General features: G+C 46.1%; 2 protein-coding genes and 1 long non-coding RNA gene across 18 annotated transcripts in view; 1 reads left to right on the top strand and 2 right to left on the bottom strand.

Annotated features, from left to right (window-relative positions):
• The window catches only part of PTK2 (protein tyrosine kinase 2), a 191343-nt gene extending 174051 nt beyond the window's left edge, over positions 1-17292 (top strand). For 13 of the 16 annotated variants that reach the window (XM_084510085.1, XM_084510080.1, XM_084510084.1 and 10 more), the window contains 8 exons: positions 35-172; positions 1544-1675; positions 8923-8985; positions 11683-11722; positions 12235-12341; positions 15035-15190; positions 15325-15405; positions 16006-17292. In XM_084510085.1, coding sequence (XP_084366211.1) covers positions 35-172; positions 1544-1675; positions 8923-8985; positions 11683-11722; positions 12235-12341; positions 15035-15190; positions 15325-15405; positions 16006-16218 — 930 coding nt within the window. In that variant the 3' untranslated portion in view covers positions 16219-17292. Of the gene's footprint in view, positions 1-34; positions 173-1543; positions 1676-8922; positions 8986-11682; positions 11723-12234; positions 12354-15034; positions 15191-15324; positions 15406-16005 lie in introns of all 16 variants that reach the window. The other 3 variants (XM_084510072.1, XM_084510075.1, XM_084510074.1) reach the window with 1 other exon arrangement.
• Positions 12501-15028, bottom strand: LOC311432045. Its single transcript, XR_014689796.1, has 2 exons — positions 14815-15028; positions 12501-14698 (listed from the first exon to the last, which is right to left on the bottom strand). It is a non-coding gene; the product is annotated as an uncharacterized lncRNA (long non-coding RNA).
• A 1245-nt stretch (positions 17293-18537) lies between the features above and the next one.
• RPLP1 (ribosomal protein lateral stalk subunit P1) lies at positions 18538-19701 on the bottom strand. Its single transcript, XM_084510092.1, has 4 exons — positions 19510-19701; positions 19314-19388; positions 19101-19218; positions 18538-18659 (listed from the first exon to the last, which is right to left on the bottom strand). Exons 1-4 carry the CDS (start codon positions 19579-19581, stop codon positions 18580-18582), a joined length of 345 nt encoding a protein of 114 aa, XP_084366218.1. The 5' UTR covers positions 19582-19701; the 3' UTR covers positions 18538-18579.
• Positions 19702-23071: the final 3370 nt, after the last annotated feature.

The raw sequence follows: 23071 nt of genomic DNA, 5'->3' as shown, positions 1-23071 counted from the left end.
TGCTAATATAACACCTTTTGCGTTTTCCCTAAAGGTATCTGGCTACCCTGGTTCTCATGGGATACCAGCCATGGCAGGCAGCATCTATCCAGGGCAGGCTTCTCTCTTGGATCAAACAGATTCCTGGAACCATCGACCTCAGGAAATATCAGTGTGGCAACCAAACATGGAGGTAGCGTGAACTCACACACCTGTTGTTGCTCTCTGTACAATAAAGACACTTTTTTATTCTTCAGATACTTCTGGAGATTATTGTAGGAAAATTGAGTATGTTTCTTGGGTGTTTTTTAAGTTGCCTTCTTGGAGTTGGATTGGAGTCATGACTGAATTCAGTTCTTTTTGAACCAAATCCTCTTATGTGAGGTTGGACATAGTGCTTGTACTCTTTACACAAATTCTTGATGAAGTTACTGCTACTTAGCATCTTAACTAAGACATTGAGACTAAACAAGTGATTATAGGTATCCTGAGTTTGTTAGAAGAATGCTTTACTGAAACTTAGTGGTGTTAAGAGGGGAGGAAAAATTCATATTAAAATTTGTTATATCGTTACCTACTTAAAAACACCTCTCATGGAAGATATCCAGTATAGAAATTGTACTCAAAGATTCTCTGTAATTTATCAGGCACAGAAAATGAAATGGTCTGCAAAACTGTTCTTGAGCTGTATTCTTGGTAGACGCTTTTCAGCCTCTCACAATTGCGTATAGCTGCAAGGAATATGAAATTATTCCCCCCTTTAACCTTCTGCCATTTTATTCCATTCTCCTCCAATATTTTATACGTTTTTCATTCCATTTTATCCTTCCACAAAGATTCACTTTTTGCAGTTTCTGTCTTAAATCCATTTGCACTCTCTAAGCAGTGTTCTGTTCTTTGTGCCTCTGGTAGATCTTTAAGTGAGAGCTGAGGTTTACACCCAAAATACAGTAGAGCAGATAGGTGTGCGAGCCTTCAGTTTGCCTCAGGTAACTCTTGGTAGATTTGGTCGTATTTTCTGCCATTACAGCTTGCTGCCATGCTGTTGTTATTCCTGCTGTATGTAGTTGAGATATCGCATATTGAGGCTCAAGGCACACACAAAAACCTGTTCAAAAATTCATTAAAAGTGTTTTCGTGACATGATTTACCCGTCAGCTGAAACAGAAAAGGGTATTTGGTTTGGGTAAAATATATATCCTGCAGCTTTAACAACTGGATAGTTGCATTATTGCATGAGAAAAGGAAATTGATAATTGTTATTGTTGTCCAACTTGAAGTGCAACATATGAAGTGACAACATTATTGAAAAATAAAACAGGATTTTTCAAATCTTTTGGGTTCCAGTGATTAGGAGCAAGGCAAATAAAATGTTTGCAGCTGGAAAGAGATTCTTCTGATGACCTGCTTCAGTTTGTAAGCAGATCAAGGAACTCTGCTTGATTGCTATTGTGCACTGGGGCTTTTAAAAATCCACTCTTTTATAAGCTCAGTAAGTTCTTGCAGCTGTTTTCACAAATTATCAGTGGTTTTGAGATTGCATAAACCTACCTCTGTTTTGTAGGATTCAGGCACTTTGGACATACGAGGAATGGGGCAGGTTCTACCCACACATCTCATGGAGGAGAGGTTGATACGACAACAACAAGAGATGGAAGAAGATCAACGCTGGCTTGAAAAGGAGGAACGATTCCTGGTAAAATTTTGTTTTGTGGTGCTTCTTAACTCTTTTTGTTGCAGCTTGCTAAAACTGATCGCTTCCATTAAATGAGAATATTAATGAACACAGGAGTCGGTTCCAAAATGCAGGTTTGGAAGAAGTTCTTAATTGAAGTGTTCAGCTAGGAAGTGTGACCTCTGCTACAGGTGCCTCAAACAGCTGTTGTTTTTTTTAGTGAGTCTCACTTGATTCAGTCAAGTATTCATGTGTGAAAAGTTGTGGGTTCTGTGGCCATCTGCAGATTGCCTGTTTATTCTTAAGGATATTGATCTGTGCACACTCTGCCCCTAAAAAAGGGATAACCTTCAGCCATCTAGCAACCCTGACTGCGACTAGACTTGCAAGCAGTCTTGCACCGAAGGAATAAAGAGACACATCAGTGGGAAGAAATAATTTAAAAAGAGAGCTCTGTGAGGTGGGGGGAAAAGCTCTGAGCATCACCAGGAAAAAGAAGAAGAAATGCTTTGGTAATGGCATCTTCTGTCGCTGTTTCTCTGCAGTTCCAGGTTTTCTTGTTGTCAGAGCCACTCATTTCTGAGTTCAATTCTGACTTCTTTATTATAAAAATTCAAGTTCAGTGTTAAAATTCAAGACTGTTGGCTACAGATGCAGCAGAAGATGCTGGTAGCATTTTACCCAGAATAGGCTCGTGCTGGGGAGCCTCACTTGGCAGGTGAATAAATTGCAGTGGTGTGATATGGATTGTGACAAATACCAGTCCTATGTTTGGTCATAAGTGTATTTCAAGGAACCCTTTGTTTTGGAAGATGTGTATGTAGGTACAAAACATGTTTGTATAAGTGCAGGTGTGCTAGGTTTGTTAGGGGAGGTAAGTTTAAATAAGCTTGCTGTGTATTTAAAGATGATGATGACAGGAGACAGTTTCTCTAAGAGTTTTCTGCACTGTCCAGAGCAGACCTCCAGGGAAGCCTTTGCTGTACAGATGGATTATTTGTAGCTTGGACATCAAAGTTCGCTGGCAGTGGTTGTCCCACAGAGCTTGAAAAAATGTCTTTTAGGGATATCGAAGCCAGTACATTGAGTTTCTTGCGAATAAGCATTTATGCTTTATTCTACAGGAAGCCAGTGGGAGGGAATGCAGAGCAGATCTTGCGTGTAGGCAGCGTTACTGAGACCTAGCTCCTGGCCAGCTGAATAACCTTACTCTGTCAGGGTTTTAGGTAGATGCAGTATCCAGAACCATTGACAAGAAAGGGTGTAAATCTCTACTTGCTGTTGAGAGCTACTGGTGATGCCCACATGCCCATTTCATGTTCTAGCCACCATCCAAATTGTGCTAGAGTTAAGACATTGCTTTTGGTTAACAGCTTGCTTTTGACTTACTTCTCTGCACGTACATGTGGGAATTTGCATCTTGCCATTGGATGATAGCAGAGAAACCACTGCACCCACATTGCTTTGTCCAATTAATTACGAGCTTGGAGAGAGGGAGGGGAAAGGAAAATTTCTTGCCTAATTTAGGCATTAGCTTTTCCAGTCTCGAGCGGCTCCAATTGCTTGGTACTTTCGCAAGCTTAGTAGGTCAAATTGTGAATTCAAGCTTAAAACATTGTCGAGAGCTTTTTGAGGGATTAATATTTTTGCTCTTGAGGATGCCTTTTAATGGCATGCCTCTGAGAAGGAAGCAGTTGTGACTTCAGGTGGTGGCACTAGGTTACGTGGGACCTTCCTGTTCTGCAGGATAGGTGATAATTAATCGTAGCACTTGGTATTCTGCTTTGGGTCAGCCTCAGGACCAGCAGGATGTTCACCGTGCCCCAGATTGCTGCCTGAGGAGGGACTCTGATTTTTCTTTTGGCCTCTACTAGTCTTTACTGCTGGAGAGACACCATCACTGCTGCCACATCCTGCTTAGAGGGAACTTGTGAGCAGTTCTACAGCTCTGCAGTTTGCCAGAGCTGAATTTGGTAATTTTTGATGTAAATCTTAGTTAAAAAGGCAAAAAGCAGAGAAAGATTGAGAGGAAGTAAACGTGAACTTAAAAATGGCCAAAACGAGGAATTGGAATTCATAAACCCATGACACATTTACACACTGTCAAAAGCTGAGCAAGCTACCACGATAGACACAGGGTGTGTTTGAACCCATAGCATGATACATGTCAGAGGAAGCTTCATTTTGTAGGTAGGTATTTCCTGGAATAGGAGCATGTGTTTCTAGGGTTAGCCCTGGAAAAATCAAGATGGTAGAAAAGATGCTGAGGGGAGGCACTCCCAGAGGCCTTGCACTTTTCCTGAAGAATATCCACAGTTTATACAGGAGAGTCCAAACTACATACAGTGTAGAAATATATATATTATAAACACTAAATCTATATTTCCTTGTCCCATGTCCTTTTTCTCTCAGGAGAAGGGACTTCTCTAACTGTGCTCCAGGTGATTGAAGGAGGAGAGCAACTTGTGCTCTCAAAATCGTTGTCATGTCTCTCGCTTGCTTGTCCAGCTTTCTGCAGGAAAACTGACCTTTAGATTTCGGTCACGTTGTTTGGCTGAAGCGTGGCCCTCCCTTCCCTGCTATAGGTTTCAGAAGAATATTCTTCCCTTTGAGCAACGAGAACAATAGAGAGAGGAGAGCCAGAATTTAATTTTTAACTTATGTAACTGCAGCCTAGTGCACTGAGTTTAAACTGACTGCTTTCAAAAGCAGCCCCTATTTACACAGCCCTCAGACTCCTACAATGTATCGCACTTCTACTACTGAGAATTGGACTCTCAGAGGGGTAAGTGCAAGTCATTTAATGTGAGACACTGCACGGAGAAGAAAAAGCCTCGCTGGGGTTTCTGTTAGTACAGTTTTTATTTCCCTAGAGTAGCAGCAACACGCTCGTGACCCAAAATTTATTGCTGCTTCTACAAAGAGAAAATCCAACTCAAAGCATGTTAGCACAAGTATGAACGGCGCTGGAGCCGTGTGTGCTAGAAGAGAGACCCCAGATGAAGAACAAAATCGCAGCGGCATTGAAATGGAAATGTAGCAGTCTTCAGAGAGGATGTTATCTGTGTAAGCAGTTTGTCTGAAACTGGTCCTTTGAGAACACGCAACCAGTCAGTACTTGAGAGGAGACAGAAATGTTTGCAAGCTGCAGTCTTAAACGGAATCCAAAACGCTGAGATCCTGCTGGAAAAAGAGAAAACAAACATCGCTCTTCATGGGAAGCTCCTGAATACAAATAAATCTGTTGTGTAAAAACTGAGATGTAAAGAACTGAGGCAAATCTATTCACTGGGAGGTAAGAAGAGAATAGGAGAAGTGGGGAGGGTTGTCATTTTCAGGACTAGACCCCATCCCATCCCCTGATACAGCAGGGATGTTGCACACTAGGTGTTTAAAGGACACGGATAAAACCTGCAATTTTTCATGCTGTCCTGGCAGAAGTGCCTCTAGGAAGGAGACAGAAATCTGTGAGTTGTTTTTGAGGAAGTCGAAGCAAAGAGGAAGCGTTGCAGCACTTCACCCGTGGTGCAGGCAGCCACAGAAGACGCTGGTTGTGTATGGCAGGCAGCTGCCACACAAACATGTTACATCAAACAGGTGGGATTCTGCTCATCCTTCAGGGCAAGGAATCTTGCTGTACACTTCTTTAGGTGCTGCAGTCCATGAGATTTTCACTCGTTTTTATCCTGGGATGTTTGGGTGGTTGCCTCATTCCCAAGGGAAGTATCACAAGAAGTACACGAAGCTCTCATTCTGCATTTTCCTACCGCTTTTCAGCCATCTGGGTATTCCCACTCTAAAAAAAAAATAAGAAAATACACAAAGATTGATCAAGGTTTTACTCGTACGTAGTGCAAAGCATGTAGAAGCTGAATGAGCAGCCTCCACCCCTAAAAGCAGAGCTCCATGATCACAAATAGCCCAACAGCTCGCTGTAACTAAAAGGTTTGGCCCGTTACCCTGCACTCTGGCACGCATCCTGAGATACTTGCACTTCATCTCGAGCCTGCTGGCTTCCCTTTGTAGTGTGTGTGCACAGAAAATCAGGATCGAAGGACTGAAATACTCCATCAGGGCCAGGGTATGTAAATGTTGATCTTCCAGCCCTGATCTCATGTGTAGAAGGAATTTAAAAGCAAATCAGTTAATTCATTGAGTTAAAATAATTTCTTAAAGGCCCTCTGAGGGGGCCTTAAAGGCCTACTTTGATTTTGGGGTCTTGGCAGAAGTTGGGAACTGCCAGAAACTATCCTGATTTTTTTTTTAAATTGCTTCTAGAAGAGCACATCTTCTGTATTTTAAGACAGAGTTTGGCCCCAAAGGGGAATCCATCCACAACCACAGTTAAGAAAACCCATGGTGGAGGTGATGCCATGCTTAGCAGAAGTGGTGGGACAGAAATTGTCACGCTGTTACCTTCTCAAGGTGACCTCCTCAGTACAACAGTGTAGGGAAATTTGTGGGTTTTATGCTGTAACTTCTTGCCCTGTAGCTGGCCGTCTCTGAACGTTTTGCAGAGGACTTTCCTTCTTTTGGGACATCTTCATGAATTCCTTCCCCGTTTAAACTTAATTTCCAGCTTGAACCTTTCTGGTGTGGTTGTATTTATGCTATGTGGTGTCGTTTTTAATTATATAAAATAAAGATGCATTTTCACACTCCTTTTAGTGACTCCACAGCAGAGAGAGCAGTGTTGTGCTGAGAAATGTAGAGCTCTTTCCTGCGATGTTTGGAAGAAATAACTCGCATAGTTTCCTTATCGTGCTTGGTTTTGTTTTTTTTTTCTGAAATTCCCACATAGTTGTGGTTTTCGTATTGGTCCTGTTCTGACACTGAGAACGGCAATTCAAGCATAATTGATGTGAACTGTTGCTAAAATAAGATTTTAATTTTTAGCCTGAGAAAATCCCACCGAGATGTTACAGTTCGGCATGTCTTGAGAGCGCCAAGACATACATGGTCCTTTTATTAGTGAGTGACCGGGAATTCGGGAAATAAAATAGATTTTGTTCCAGTTTGTCAACATATGCATCCTGTCTGAAAAGTCCTCCTAAAGTTTCCAGAGATTTCAGATAGCAGATTTTTTATTAGGAAGAGAAATTCATTTACTTCTCCAGGACTTTGATTTTCTGCAAGATTTTGATAAAAATCCAACCAGGAATATATATCTGTAATGGCTACAATAGTAAGTAGAAAAGACGTTGCTTAAACTTGCATTTTAGTCTGGTAAAGCTCGCACCAAAAAGAAATAAAAAGCAAAGTCTGTGTGTTTGAGCAGCCCCATCATACGGTGAGTATGAAACACATCTGAGGATGACTCGTCATCACGGTCAGTCACTGTACTAAAAAATATCCTTGCAAGTGAGAAACGTTTTCAGAAAAATCTGCAATCGTAAATCACCCATTTCCCAAAGGCTTCATGCTCTGAAATGAAGAGACAACACGAGCATTAAGCAGGGTGCTTCTAGGCACGGCTTGCTAACAAGTCTTACCTGTTACATTCAATTTGGGGGGCTTCACGGCCAAAATTACAGCCTGATTTTTCCCCTGACACATCACATACACACCTGGGAGCACCGCTTGTGCTCCAACAAGGTTAAGAAATGCAGAAAAATAAATGGATAAAGCGCGGAACAGGTGAATTTTCGTGTGAGGCTTATTTGTTGCATGAACCATAGCTGGGAGAGCTCAGTTGTGTAGTGGCACAAACTGCTCACGGACCCATTGGCACTCGGTATCCTCATTTTCAGGTTCTTGGAGGTGCCTGGGCAACTTCATGGCTTTGTTTGCCAAGGGCTAGTCCAACAGAATTTCATTAATACTGTTTTAATAATAATTTCTGTGTATTTACGGCCTTCTCGTGCAACAATTCTTAGACTGCAGCCAGGTGTTCGTGTGTGCAATGTCCTGCAGGTCGCTTGCACGCCTTGTGTTCGCTGCTGGTGGTGCCTTGGGTTGTAGGACGTTGTTAGTAGGGCGAGGGGAGAAGACTCACTGTGTCTATGAATTTAACTTCTCCTTCTTCTGCTCCTGCTACTACTGGAAAGAAAGGTGTTATTTGGGCTCATGTGCACATTGTGCTTCTGAATCTTCTTTTGGGCACATCTCTGGCTAGAAATGAAAGTGATAAATTGTGAGCATCAGTGCGATAGAAATTCAGTCGTGTGCTTAGATAATATTTAGCTAAAAAATACCACGAGCATCACAGTCACTTGATATGTACCGGAGTATCTAACATCTGTATCAAATCAGACTTTCATCAGAAAAAGTTCCTCCTCATCACCAAGGAAATAAACTGAAGCTTCATCCATGCAGGTCTCGCTATAAAAGTACCACAAATTCTCAGAGAAACATGGAGCAAGTTGCTCGTTTTTGTCCTGTTGGTTCTTCATGCCCAAGAAGGGGTTAAATACTTCCCTGTCTAATTTTGTTTCCCTATTTTTAATCTCAAGCTCTTTCAGGCAGCGACCCTCTCTGACTGTGCCTTGCTCCATCTGGGAAGGACTGAATGAAAACCCCAAGAATAAGCCCTTGCTGCAGGCTGCCGGCACAAAACGAGTGTTTTAATGATAAAAGATCAACGTTAGCACGTTGATCTGCCTCCCCTGATGGCTTTTAGGGTTTTTTAGGAGGATATGGGAATTGGAATCATTCTTTGGTGCTTTTAGAAAGAAGGAAGGGAAGGGATCGTGAGTAGCATTACCTTGTAAAACAATCAGGCCCCGTGTTTCTTAAAGCAGATAAAGCAGAAATTCATTTGTTTGTCACTTAATTGTGGAGACCAGTGCATCTGGGCACCTTTATTAGACCTCTGTACCCAAAAGCAGTGTTTTAAAGAGCTCCAGCAACTGGCCCCGGTCGCAGGCTCGGCGAGGCAGCCAAGTACATCTCAGCCTTCCTGAGCTGGAAACGGGAATTAATGCGCAGCACTCCTCATCCTGGGGCTGAAATCATGCTGTGGGGAGGAAAACGAGCCCCAAACCCAACGTTTGCCTTTGGGAAAATGGAAATGCAGGTTTCCAGTGTTGTGTTGGGGAAACGGTACCGTCACTGTTCACAAAAAGCCTTTTTTACACGTGTGCTGAGAAGCAGTCCAGAATCCCACCGGGCGTTTCGGTAGCTGTAGCATGGTAGGGAGGGGAATTAAATGACATCTGGATATGTCAGCATAACATTTTTGACATTATTTGCTTGTTTTTAAGACGGTTTTAAGCCCAGGTTGTGTGACTCTGCAAGCAGAGCAGTGAAATTGTGACTTTTCCTTGCAGAAACCCGACGTGCGGCTCTCCCGGGGCAGCATCGACCGCGAGGACGGAGGTCTCCAGGGCCCTGTAAGTGCTTGTGGGATCTCCTCGGCTCCCAGCCCTTCTTCCAGCTTCCTGGTAGTACACGCTGTGCAGTCGTGACTGTGGGAGATGACTGAGAGGCTTTGCTCAATGTTTCCACTGCTCTTACACGCTGCTCCAGCTTTCCAAGAAGCTCAGCTTCTGCGGGAACAGCAGCCGAGGCGGAGCTCCTCGTGCAGCACTTGGGAGGATTTTGGGGGGTTGGTTTTGGCCTCTCGAAGCTGCCGTGGAAACAAATGCTTCTGCAGAGATGTCGCAGTGATTTTCAAAAAGCTTCTGCGGTGCCTAATTGGGCCTGGGCGTTTTAAAACCGTCGATGGTTTTCTGAAACTCCCATCGACAGGAAGCCGGGGGAAAATAACTTCAGCAGTTGTTTAAATATCTGAAGGGTTTTCTTACCAGGAATGTAAATGTTGCTGTTGTATTACCCGGGAATCTGTGTAGGGTAACTGACCCGCTCTGAAACAAATGGAGCAAACCCCACAGCCATTCATTTCTTGTCAGACAGCAGCTGCAGCTGTGCTGTTCTTCCTTCCTGGCTTCACTGCTGTGTATTTAACTAAAAACATCTCCCCGGTGGTTGAACTGCCATCAGACCCTCTGAATCACGCAGCTAGGACAGGGGATCGGGCCAGGGAGTGTTACTGATAGAAACCTGGCGCTTCCTCCCTTGTTGGTGTCCAGGGATCACCTTCAAAGCATTGGAAGTCAGCATTTAAAATCCACTTTCCTCGATCATTTGGGATGCAATTCCAGAGGCGTCGCATGGCCTCCATCCTGCCAGAGGGCTGATCAAACTCCTCGCCGCTTCCTCAAAGCACAGCTCCTTTGGGCAGGCTGCTTTCTCTGACCCTCATTTCAGCTTTGACCGCCTGCGGTTAGGCTGAAAAATCCAACCCCCCGATCCCAAACTGCTTGTAGGATACGTTCCAGGTTCCCAGGTGAGGTAGGGCACTTCCCACTTGAAGGAGTGGTAAGAAAAACGTGCTGGTTGCCAAAATGGGTTTTACAAGAGGCTCTTTATTCAGTCCCAGAGTCTGAGTTTGCATTCTCGGAGTTCTTAATACATTTAAAGCATTTAATACGCTTAAAACGCAACTCTGACTTCGTTTGCAGCGGGAAATGCCTGGTGCTTCTCTGAGTCAATCTCAGTTTCTCATCGGGAGGATGAGAAATAAGGAGGCACTCGTAGGAGAGCTGGGGTTAAACAATCACCCGGCATTAATTACGCAGAGGTTTCTGTGGCAGGATCCCGATCACCGAGGTGTCACTGCAGTCCTCCCACCGAGTGCCTTTTTGGTAGGTTAAGCATGGTGGTAGCAAGATATTTCTGTGGGACCCGACACCCTGAACGTTTTTCTTCTGGCCACAGTTTTCCGCAGCAACCTGCTAGAAACGAGCTGGAAGTGGAGTTAGCGTGGGAATCCTCAGTCCATGCAGTTAAAATTGGGGAAAAAAAAAAAGTTTTGAGCAGCTGAAAAGAGGCCTCAGGAAGTGCTGGGCAGCCCTAACCACAGAAGCCTTGGCAGATCCGCCTGCAATTTTTAAAACCCTGACGTTAATTTCTAAAAACGCCAGGCCAAAGCTTTGAATAAATGCTGAACTAACACGGTGAGTGTCCTTCAGGTTTGTTAACAGGATGATGATCCTGTTAGCAAGATGTGAGGATCTCAGGTCGGTTCAGAGGACCTCCTGCAGACCTTCTGCACGCTGTTGGGCAAGGAAGGGGCTTGGTTTGTCCAGCTGTGGTTGTGTTAGTGCTGAAAGGAGGCAGCTACGAAGTTGGAAGCTGAGGAATAGTGGGGGTGCTGCTGCTGCCCCCGTCACCTGGGTGTGTTTCTGAAAAGAGAGAATGTGGGAGATTCAAAAACGGTGCTTAAATGATCAGAAAAGTGAATTAACATTTTTAGGCAGTGATTTATGATAGCATTATCCAGAGCTGAAGTCAAACCGAAGCAGCTCCTGTGTTTTCACACCACTAAAAGGGAGCTCTAGGATTTTCTGTTTACCATGTTGAAAAAACAGCTTCCCTAGGTTTGATGCAGAGAGCTGTTCTGGCTTTGCAGAAAACAGCCTTTATTTTATAAACCAATGTCTTCTTGAAATGTTTTCCTGCTGGGCATGTTAAATTCTAACTGCCTTCAGTGTCTTCCTTTGCAATGGAAACTCCTTTTTACAGATACGCGTGCATAAAATGTGACTGTAACATTTTTGTGTGTTTTTTTTTTAATGTGGCAAGTTTTGCACAAGGTATTAATTTGCTTGTGACCAAACAGATTTTCATCTTTCTTGGCCTGGAGGCTGTATAAACATAATTCCCGAGGAAATTCACTTGAATCTATCCGTAAATACTTCCAAATGAATAAGCAAATTGACCTTGATTAAGAGCTTCACAGCTCAGAAGTTTGATCCCTGAATGGAGAGCAAAAGATATCGTGAATATGGCACCACATTTGATTCATAGTGAGGGATAAACTGTCACACGCAGGCCAGGGCTGCTGTGGGTACTACAACATAAATGAAAATCCTTTCCTTACTGTGTAAATAATGTAATTAGGAGATGATGGTGAATATGGACCTGGGAATTGGGCTGAGAACTGGCTGTTTCCAGGTGGTTAAGGTTCTGCTAGTGAAATGGTGAGCGCTGTGCTAACTGCTATAAATGTGTGCTTTATTTTGTAGGCTGGTAACCAGCACATATATCAGCCTGTGGGGAAACCAGGTAAGCAATAAAATCACACCACGTCCCCTTGAATCCTGGATTACAGGTCTTGTAGCAGCAGTAGTCAACAAAGGTGCTTTCCAGTATTTCCATACAAGGTTGGATTCGATTCCAGAGAACTCCACGGAGGTGTTTCGGTGCTGGCAGTGCTTAAATTCCCAGAGATGTAGTCAGCAACTCCAGGGAGGTGTTCGAACAGCTGGGGAGTCTAGAGGAAGCTGAATCACCATGTAGGACTCCACTGTGGGTGGAGTTGAGACATGCAAAGCACAGGTAGACAACTAAATTTAGGTTTCTCTGTCTTAAAGTGAGTCAGGCCCAGGGCTTCTGCCAGGAAGAGGCCTGATTGCCCAGACACGCAGCTGGGGCACGAGGTGGTGAGCACCTCTCAGCTCTGGGTTAGGTGTACCGAGTCAGTAAAGCAGGAGTAGCACTTTGTGATGTTGATAGACCAGAATTAAGCAGGTACAGCTGATGCTCTGGTCCTCTAAAATGCAGATTTTCTTCCCCAGATCACACAGCGCCGCCAAAGAAACCTCCCCGGCCTGGAGCCCCCGGCCATTTGGGCAGCCTGGCAAGCCTCAACAGCCCCGTGGACAGCTACAACGAAGGCGTGAAGGTACAGTGCTGGGTAGCACAGGAAAATGAAACTAGCACACGTCTCAGAAAATGAAACGGTGCCCCTCAGAGGTAGTTAGCTGTTCCCCGAGCCCATGGAAAGCAAAAGTGACTGAACTCCCCGAGTAGATGTTGTCGTGCGCTGGCAGCTCTGCAGGGAGTTTATTGCGTGGCTCACATCCTCCAGGACTGATTCAGCACGTTCCTCACCTAGAATCTTTCCCAGGTGAGCTTATTTCTGGTCTGAGGAGTGTAGGATCTCGCTCACATGGACCCAGCCTTGGAGCTCAGCACACCCAGGTTAATCAGGTATTGCCACGGTGTCCAGGCCCTCAGTCACGTAGAGGAGAAACATCTGAGCTGTGGTGACCCAAAAAGCTCTTGTTGCAGCCCCACGACTCCCAAAACCCTGCTGGCTCTGGGGAGCAAGGAAAGAGAGGAAACGGTGTGGTCGGGACTTTCTTACTGTTGTCTTTGTTGTCACATCTCCAGTAAATAGGAGATCAAACCAGACATGAAACTTTGTGGAGTTGTCTAGCAGAGAGGTTCTGCAGGGCCGTGTGAAACCTTGCCCTGTTTCCTCTTGCAGCTGGTGTAAGTGGAACCGGTCCTTAAGAGTGTCAGTGACTCCTAAAATCATGTCTCCAGGTTTTTTTTCCCTGCCTTCGGGACTCGTTTACCTGCCTAATCCGAAACAAGTGACCCCAGGGCCTCCCGAGGGGAACCAGTGGAGCTATTTCTGCTATTAGCAATTTCCAGGAGTTAGATACACTGATGGGGGCTTCCCCATCAGCACTGCCCTACCAGAAATGATGCAGACACACCCCAGTTCCCTTTACAACCTCTGTGCACTCCAGCCCTTTCCTGAGAAGAGAGCAACGTCAGAATTAGGGTGCGGGCTCCTGTAAATACGCTGGGGCCATCCCTGCTCTCCTACGACAGCCAGTTAATAAATAGTGCAGTTCCTCACAGGAAAGCCTCGCGTTAATCAGAGCCCTGCCAAGCCTCGAGTAGAGAACTGGAATCCCTATTCCGGCAGGCACAGATGGAGCTGATGCTGATTTTGAGAAAATTCAGGGAAAAATGCAGTTCCTCTGAGCGTGAGGTTCAAAACTTGCCACCAAAGCACCGTGTTTGGCACAGACTGATCTTTCAGCCCCTACCTGTCTCGCTCTTGCTCACTTTTGTCCTGAGGTTATCTGAATATTTAAGAATCAGCCTAAACAGGCAGCGCGGGCGAGTTCAAGCCGGGTTATTTATTATCAGCTGGTGCCAGTGCTTTTCACGCTGCCAAGCCACAGAAAACGTAAAAAAGCACGAGCAGATGTGGCGCTGAATTTGGCTTCTCCAAAAGTTGCTTTCTAACTACTGATACTGGAACGTGAAAAATGTTTTCTGAAACACAGCCTCTTCGCAACAAACCAACCTGAGCAGCCAGAAACATCATCAGTGCGAAGATTTATTTATGCTCCTTCAGTGGAAAAAAAAAAAAAGTGCTGGTTTTCTTCTTTTTCCTGGCAGCGATTTCCTGAAATCGGATTGTCACGTGCCCTTTCAAGAAAAAAAAAAGTTCATTAGTTTGGAATAGGTCGTGACTTTGCTCACTGAAGATGTTTTTGGGGTGCATTTCAGTATCCTCCACATCCTCTACATGCATTTGGAGCGGGCTCTTGGTACTTCCTAACCCCGGCTGCGGTAAAAGGGAGCAGGGTTTCCCAGGGAGCGTCCCCCCTCCCTGCTGCAGAGGCCCTTTCACTGCACTCCCCACTTCGCTGTTTGCCAGCCTGCCTTGCTCCTCTCGAGCTTTGCATGCTCTCTTCCCCACGTGCCGAGCCAAAAGGCGGCGTGGGCGCATGGCCAGCACTTCTCCCCCCTTCAGTTGTCAGCTGGGGGGGCCACGAGCTAACCCGAACGCCTGCCGGCCCCCTTCAGGATCACTTTTGTTGCAGGCTTTTTTAACTGGGCTCTTATTGCTGCGCGTGTTTTGGTTTGGGTTTGTGTTTTTTTGTTTTTTGTTTTTTGTTTTTTTTTTTTCCTGCTGAGTTTATTAATATTGTTTTTCTCTTTTTTTTTTTTTCCCCTTCTTTCGGTAAATTTCTTTAACCTTCCCCCACCTTCTGCTCAACAATAGCCATGGAGGGTAAGCAGTGCGTGAGCGTGTGTACGTGCCCTGTCCCCCAACGTCTTTGCATGCGACCTCTTGTAACTTCTCGCTCGCTTCATCCAATTCCAATCACGGCCTCTCCCTGCTGATTCAATAATTACCGGGTTCCTTACCCTCAGTTATAGGAAAGAAACTAGTGAACACCTTTGGGGTGTCCCAGCTCTGCTGGTGACACTGGTTTTTGTTAATTTGCCCTGCAAAAAAAAAAAAAAAAGGATTTTGGGGGACAAGGGACCTGTTGTAAAAGGGACTTTGTCCATCGGGAGCGAAGCACTGAGATGTGCCCAGTGCTCTGCTCCGCGTTCCTCACCTTATTTTGTTGTTGTGGGGGTCAGACTGGGAGCTCTTCGGAGATTTTTGGGTAAAATCCCTCATTTCACGTGAAGGAAACTTCCTTCAGCCCCAGGGGTGAGTGTGTTCAGCGGGGACAGGGTGGCGGTGGCGAACACCAGCCCTTCCCGGAGCTTGGGAGGTTGCTGAGCCCCATCTGCTGGGGGACACGAGTTTCAACAGCTCCTCTCTGCTTCCAGCTTCAGCCGCAGGAAATCAGCCCTCCTCCCACGGCCAACCTGGACCGCTCCAACGACAAAGTCTACGAGAATGTAACGGGGCTGGTGAAAGCCGTCATCGAGATGTCCAGCAAAATCCAGCCGGCCCCGCCGGAGGAGTACGTGCCCATGGTAAAGGTGAGGAGGAACTTGGGAGATCGGGGCTGGATTTTGCCCCCGAATGACAGAATTGATGGAGGAGAAGCTTTCTGGGAAGTCAAGACACGTTCTGGGGCTGTTTTGTTTCCTTATTTACTTCCTTTTCTCCTCAGGAGGTGGGCTTGGCGCTGAGAACCTTGCTGGCAACGGTGGATGAGACCCTGCCGGTGCTTCCTGCCAGCACCCACAGAGAGGTGGGTACAGCTCAGTCCCCGTCTGTTTTGGCTCTCTCTTCCCTGCACACACACGTTTGGATGCAGTAGGCACTGTGAACGCTCCGATTTCTTCATGAAATCAAGTTTATTAGAACCTAAGCGCTGTGTGGATGTCAGTTTTTCCAAGTGAAGGTGCTCGCAGTGGGTGAAGGAGCACAGTTGGAATAAAAACTGTCAGCAGTGCTTACAGCGAATCACACCTGGGGTGCAGGGAGAGCACCTGGGCGTTAATTCTTGGTGCAGATTTAATCTTTGATTAAACACAGCTTGCACACAGGTAACTGAGCACAGCTCGGTGCAGCTGGGAGCTTTGGATGAGAAAATATCCCTTAGAAACCTCGTTTGGGATGAAGAAATGACTGAGGTCTGTCAGTGGAGTTGAGGAGAGTCAGGAATAAAACCATTTTCCTCCAAAACCTCGAGTGTGGTAGTGAGAAAAGCAGCGAACCATCCCATGTAGCAGTTCCACGTGGTGGCTCCAGCTCCGAAACGAAACCTCAGAGAGGGTGGAGGGTGCTGTTGCTCTGTCCTAAATGATTTCTGACGATTTCCCCAGCTGACCGAGTCCTCTCGTTGCAGATCGAGATGGCGCAGAAGCTGCTCAACTCGGACTTGGCCGAGCTCATTAACAAGATGAAGCTGGCCCAGCAGTACGTCATGACCAGCCTGCAGCAGGAGTACAAGAAGCAGATGCTGACGGCCGCTCACGCTCTGGCCGTGGACGCCAAAAACTTGCTGGATGTCATCGACCAAGCCCGACTGAAAATGATCAGCCAGTCCAGGCCGCACTAGGAGCACCGAGGGAAGAGTTTCAGCAGGCTGAAGGAATTCTGCTCGCCACAGGCTGACCTTCCACCAGCAGCGAGGATTCACCCGGCGCAGTCCTGGCTTTCCAGTGACTCTTGCTTCAGCTGCCTGGCAGCCGGCGCTTCTCTCCCGCGACAAAAAAAAAAAAAAAAGTTGAACCCAGTTTTTTTTTTTAAAGCCGAGCTGGTCTGGGATTGAAGCAGCGGCGTGGGCAGCAGCCGAAGTCTGTACAGAAGGCCCTGGGGGAGCAAGGTTGGGTTTTGCTCCCATCGTGTCGACCGCGCTTCGCCTCGAGCTGCCGCGGGGTCTCGGAGCCAGAACTGTTCGAGCAGCAGAGCGGGGAAAAAAAAAAAAAAAGAGATCGTGAATAAGAAGAATTCTGGGAAACCTCAGGGCTGAGAATTCTTGCCCGCAGTGTATGAACTATCCAGACTGGAAGTTTTTTTTTTGTTTTTTTTTTTTTTTATTAGAACACTTAACGTCGCAATATGCTAATCACAATTTACAGAGAAAGAAAATAAAAAGCTATATTTTCAAGACGTCGGTCGTTTCCGGACAGACTAAAAGCCCTCTTCATCTTCCTGCCTTTTACTTTTATGTGCCCGTGTGATGCGTTTGGTTGGAGCTAGCTGTAGGACACAACTGAAAACTCGTCCCTTTCACCCGAATTAACGTGCCAGTTCTTTTTGTAGCAATGTTGTTTTCCTTGGAAGCAAAAAATGCTGCTTTGTACCAGAGCAACTCAGAGCGGCGTTTCGAGGAGCCCTGTAACCATTCATGCCCCCCGTTTTTATATAATTTATAAAGACAGATTAAAGCCATGTTGAATATTTTAAACCCACTGTAGCTAACTAACCCATCCTTTTGTCTATCTTGCCTGGGAGGAGTTACCGTAGAGCAGCGTGAGTAGATTTTCCTTGGTTTTTCCAGTTATGCCATCGGTTCTGTTAAAATAAAAACCACACTCCCTTTTTGCTGTTGAGGGATATAAATTATTCTCAGGAAGAATATAATGAACTGTACAGTTACTTTGACCTATTAAAAAGGTGTTACCAGTGAGTCTGGCTCTTTTTTTGTCTGTGTGTTTACTGGAGAAGCCCTTCCACATTCTGCTTGGAGCCCTCCCTCCCTTTCCCTGAGGTTTTGGAAGTTACAGCGAGCAGCCAAGGAAGAAATCAAAAATTTTTTTAGCAATCTTCCCTAAAGCAGTTTTATTTCTAAGCACAGGAACAAGTCAGCCAGTGCTACCAGCCATCTAAATGAACCGTTTGTGGTTACAGGGTGTCACTTCTTACATTCCTTTACTTTTAAAATCATTTTTCTTTGATGGAGGTGGGGGGAGCAGCAGCTGCAGGGTTGTTTCAGCTCTCAGCAGCAATGCAGTTGCAGGATCTGCTGCCACCTGGAGTCGCCCATCAAGACCAGAGCACATTTCCCCAGTTGCCTACATCTTCCCCACAAAAAGTCCTGGGTTTTGTGGGATGGGGCAGCGTAGTGCTACCACTGTTCATCCAGATACACAACCCTCCAAAACAGCTTTTGAGTGTTCCTTTAAACGTACAGAATGCTTTATTATTGCCTTTCATTTAATATTTTGACACACATTTAAAGATAGCCCTTACCTTGACTCACATGCTCAGGATAAGCCCAATTCAAAAGTTTTCGTAATACTTTTTCATCGCTCCATTTGTAAGTTAAACAATTCTCTACACCCACCCTTCAAAGCTGCTTTTTCCTGTGATGCTTTCTTTTTTTTTCCCTGGAAAAGCAAAGCCCTCTGTGCATTATATACCCCAGGCTTGAAGCTTTGAGTATTGCAAACTTTTTTCATGTACTTCTTAAATTACAGCTATACATGAATAATTACAGCCACTCAGTTTTAGCCAGACTTTAACCAAGCATTTCAGCCTTCTCCAACGTGTTGAGCTCAACAACTGCCCTCCACAGTTGTACCCTAACTGCTCCTGAGCAGGTTCAGTTGTCTGGTGTTGTGAGCTAGGAATTGGTGGGGTGCTGCAGCATCCCAAAAGGTTGCAGCACAGGGAGCACACCAAGCAGTAACACTTCTAAACCTCAACACCTCCCATGCTCACTGCAGTTGTGTGCACACCTCTATCTACATGCTGGGACTGCAGTCAGGAGCTGTAACTGGTGCTGTGCTACGCCTTCACTGCTGCTGGGGATGAAGAACCAACACAGGGAGTAGTTAAACCCTAGGCCAGCATTCAGTGGGAGAAGTTTTGGGGACTGCAGGGAGTGTGGCCAACCTTCATCCACTCCCTTCCAGCATTTAAGAGACAAGCAAACAGTTCAATGCTTCTTTATTACAGGCAGGTACAAAACTAATTAGTCAAAAAGACCAAAGCCCATGTCATCATCAGATTCCTCTGATTCCTCTTTCTTTTCCTCTTCTTTCTTCTCTTCAGCTATAAAAGAAAAAGCAGTATGAATTGGTGCAAAAAATTCTCAAGTCACATGCTGGAGGATTTAACATCAAGAAGCAAAACCTGGACATTGACAGCTTATTCATCACAGAATGGCCTGGGGTGCGAGGGACCTCGAAGATCGTTTAGTCCCAACCCCATGCCACAGGCAGGGACACCTCCCACTGCATCAGCTTGCTCAGGGCATCATCCAACCTGTCCCTGAGCACCTCCAGGGATGGGGCAGCCACAGCTTCTCTGGGCAGCCTGTGCCTCTGAGGTAACCCCAGCCCCACGTGCTAATTCAAAGGCTGACTCCAGCCTTATTACTAAGCATGAGGCGTGGTTCTGCTCCCTCCCACCCGCACGCTGCCTCCCAAACTGCCTAAGAACATCTCAACCCAAGGTTTCACCCAGCAGCTCCCAGCCCAGCACCCCACTTACCCGGGGCAGCCCCGCCGCCCGCCGGCGCAGCCCCTCCCGCGGGAGCAGCCGCAGCCGGAGCCCCGCCGCCGGCTCCCACGTTGCAGATGAGGCTGCCGATGTCGATGTTGGCTAAAGCCTGAGGAGAAAAGCGCCCGGCAAGGCCTCGTTAACGCGGGGCAGCTTCGCTTCACCCCCTCCTAGAGCCCCCTTCCCCATCCACCCCCCGCTTACCTTAGCGAACAGCCCCGGCCAGAAGGGCTCCACGGTGACTCCCGCCGCCTTGATGAGGGCGTTAATTTTGTCCTCCTGCAACGAGGCCGGCGCTGAGGGGACGGTTCCAAGGGAAGGAGGAGGAGGGGGAGGAGGAGGCCGCCGCCGCCATGCCGCGGCCGGCCGCCATCTTGTGGCGCCGGGGCCTTGCACTCACCGTGACGGTGACTTCGTCGTCGTGCAGGATGAGGGCGGAGTAGATGCAGGCGAGCTCGGAGACGGAGGCCATGGTGTGGTGGTGTGGTGTTTGGGGGGCGCGGTGCCAGTCGCCGGGGTGGAACGGCCTTAGCTTCGTGTGAAGGACACAGCACCTTGTGCGGCCAGCGAGGAAAGGGCGCCCGGCGCTGAGGGGCGGCTTTATATGAGCGCCCTCAGCCAATCGCAGAGCCGAACAAGGAGATGACAGCGCCGCTGGCCAATCCGAGAGCGGGGAGGAGAGGAGCTCCACCAATCGCGGAGGGGAGGCGGGAGGAGGCGAGGCGGCGGCCATTTCCCGCTGCCCCCCTCACGCGTGAGGGCGGGCTGGGGCTGAAGCTGAAGCTGAAGCGCCGCTCGCCGCCCTGCGCCACGAGGGGTCGCGATTTGGCACTGTTTTGCCCCAAAAACGCATCCAAACCTCGTGGGTGGCACCTGGGTGGCTGACACCTTAGGGTGACGTTGCTTGCCTGAACGCACGTGTGCAAAAATAAATAAATGAATAAAATAACGATGTGGAAAGAGCCATTTGTGATCAATTCCCACTTCCCCACTTCTAGGTGACTTTGTAACCTTTGCAAATTCCAGCATTTCCCCCTCTGCTATTTATATGTGATCAACCGATATCCAGGCAAGAGTAAAGTTACTTAAAATATGTATTTTTTTGTAGACTGGTGTTTGCGATCTGTAAATAAAACTTTCAAAATCAAGCTTGAGCAGAATAATTTAAGGATTAGCAAAAAGATAGGGTATCTAGAACCCTAAAATGACAGCGTTCAATACATCTTTTATCCATCCCTTCCTCATAATTCGAAGCATCTCCAAGTTTCAGTGGATGAGGAGCAGATGCTACTTACTGCTGGAGATGGTGAATGCTGAATGTTGCGGCACTTTGCTTGCAGGTGACCAAAAAATGTAATTTTCAGGCAAATGAACTCACAGATCTAGTTTAGAAGGAAGTTCTTGTGTAGGCTATAGCTATGCTCGAAATATCTGGAAGCAGAAACTGGAGTTTGCTTAAGGGCGTTGGAATCTCTGAGCAACTCCAACAGCACCTCTGGAAATGTGCAGCTTGTGGAAAGGCTAAAAAAAAGCTGCAGGAGACCCAACCTTATCCAGTAAGAAAGATTCCTCCTAAACAGATCCCAGATTATGTTCGTCTATGTGGGAGAGGGAACTGAAGAATGACTTGCTGAAGCAGATGGAAGCAAGAGGAATTATCAATTGCCAATGCAGGAGGACCACCATGAGCCTTTATTGGAACAGCCCATGTGAAGATAGCTAAATAGCTCAGATTATAACTCATGGCTAAAGACACTGCCAGCTGAGAAGCCAAATGATGTTAGATTCAGCATCTGAAAGGTGCCTGCTCCGCTGAAAATATCCTGCGTTGAATAGAAAGTAACTTATTGTACAGGATTTAAATAGTGACTGTAAATCTTTGCTGTCTTCAGCAAAAAATCTAGCTTCACTGAACTTGCAGGTTCTGTGTGTTCAAGGGCTTCTTGTTGGCAATGTTCCACAGATTTCATGCTGTTGTACTGAAGTTGAACACATTTGTTTGGGGACAGTACTTGGGAGTTTCTGTTGCTTGTGGATAAGAAGACAGGTGAATGACAGGGGCCAGCTTTTTCTATCCTGTTTTAATGGTGAAGGTCTGAGTGGAAATTTGGGCAGACCCTATAGGAGAGAACAGGGACATAGGTAACAGTTCTTAAGCAAAAATGATTTTAAAATGAAGATGCGTTGTTTAAAAATAAAATATTATGACCTGAAATTTAAACGTGACTTTCACATAAGCTTAGGTTTCGGTTGATAAAGACATTAATTAGAGGAGATTTGCCCGCATCCTTGCTTCATGGCTGTCTTGCTGCATCTATCGAGTGACACTGAAGTGGCTGATCTGCAGGGGCTCAGAATAAAGTTAAATAAAAAATCAGAAAAAAATACATTTACGTTAAATATATATATATATTTATATATATATGCTTCTGTGTATTCTACAGTTCTAGGATCCTGAATTACTTCCAGAGTGATGAGTTACTAGGGCTTGCTCCAGAAAGCCAATGCTCTGATGTAGGGTGATAATGCAACTGTGCTGATAAAGATTTCATCAGATAGCACAGGAGTGTCTTCCTGATAAGCAAAGCAAAGAGGTTGGGTGCGAAAATTTCCTGAGGTGGGTGTTTTACACTTGGAGGACAGTAAAGGGCAGTGGCAGAGATTTGACTGAATACACTTGAGCTCTACTTACCAGCCAGGAAAGCAAAACATCAGGAAGGAGGGGATGAACTTGTTCCAACAAACACTGTTGCAGCTGATATATATGCATGTGTATATATATGTGTGTATGTATGCATAGATATGTATACATATACACACCATTTAAATTAGAGATAGCTGGGAGTGCTGACACTGGTAAATCATGTCAGTTTTAAAACTGAAAACAGAACTTTACTACTAATATTAATTAAGCAAACACTGTGCTAATAATTCTCACAATTGTTATCATTATAGATTAATGATTGTACTTTATCAGTCGTTATTGCTACATATACAAAACATTCAGTCCTTAACACTTCTTCCTAAATTAGATGTGTGTGCACACTGCTACAGAGCTGGTGCTGTACAAAGCACAACTTTGGGTATTGACAGTCATCGAGGTGGCCAAACTCAAGAAGTCCTTACCAAGGAGACCTGAATCTCACATTTGCTTTCTCTTTTCCTGAGACTGGTTAACTGTTTTGTTGTTTTTAACCTTTCTGAGCTGATTCTTCCTTCATTAAACAGCCTTTTTCCTGCTCTCAAGTTGCACTTTTTCAATAATAAGTTGACCACAAGTTTAGGGAGGGACTCTTTGTCCCATTACACAGGGAGGGTAATGATAGGGCAAGGGGAATGGCTTTAAACTAAAAGCGGGTAGGTTTAGGTTAGATATAAGAAAGAAATTCTTCGCTCAGAGGGTGGTGAGGCCCTGGCACAGGCTGCCCAGAGAAGCTGTGGATGCCCCATCCCTGGAGTCGCTCAAGCCCAGGCTGGATGGGGCTTTGGGCAACCTGGGCTGGTGGGAGGTGTCCCTGCCCATGGCAGGGGGTTGGAGCTAGATGGGCTTCGAGGTCCCTTCCAACCCAAACCACTCTGTGATTCTCTGAAGTTACTGATGATCTGGGGGCCTCTTCTTTCAAGGCCTTTGCCATTATCCCACATTCAAACCTCACAGCGGGCGACATCTGCTATCAAGTTCCAGTTCACACAGCAAGCTCTCACACGAGTTGCACAGATCTGACAAACCAGAATTGGGGACTCAACACCTTTACCCAAAGGGCTGAAGGCTTTCTGCTCCTGAGAGAGGGAAGGAGCTGGCAGTTAATCGGGGTGCCCTGTGTTGGTTGAGGCACATCTGGGTGCTGTTACCCAGGGCAGTTATCCCCCCCCCCGCAACTGTTTTCCAGTGGTGGTCCCAGCTTTTTCTCTGCATGGTATGATTTTGATTTTATAGCTGTACCTACTAGGCTATAGTGACA

The sequence above is a fragment of the Aythya ferina genome (assembly GCF_964211825.1).
Source record: "Aythya ferina genome assembly, chromosome: 2".
Taxonomy (NCBI): Eukaryota; Metazoa; Chordata; class Aves; order Anseriformes; family Anatidae; genus Aythya; species Aythya ferina.
The sequence above is the reverse complement of the archived record's forward strand: the minus strand, read 5'-3'. Positions and strand labels throughout refer to the sequence as shown.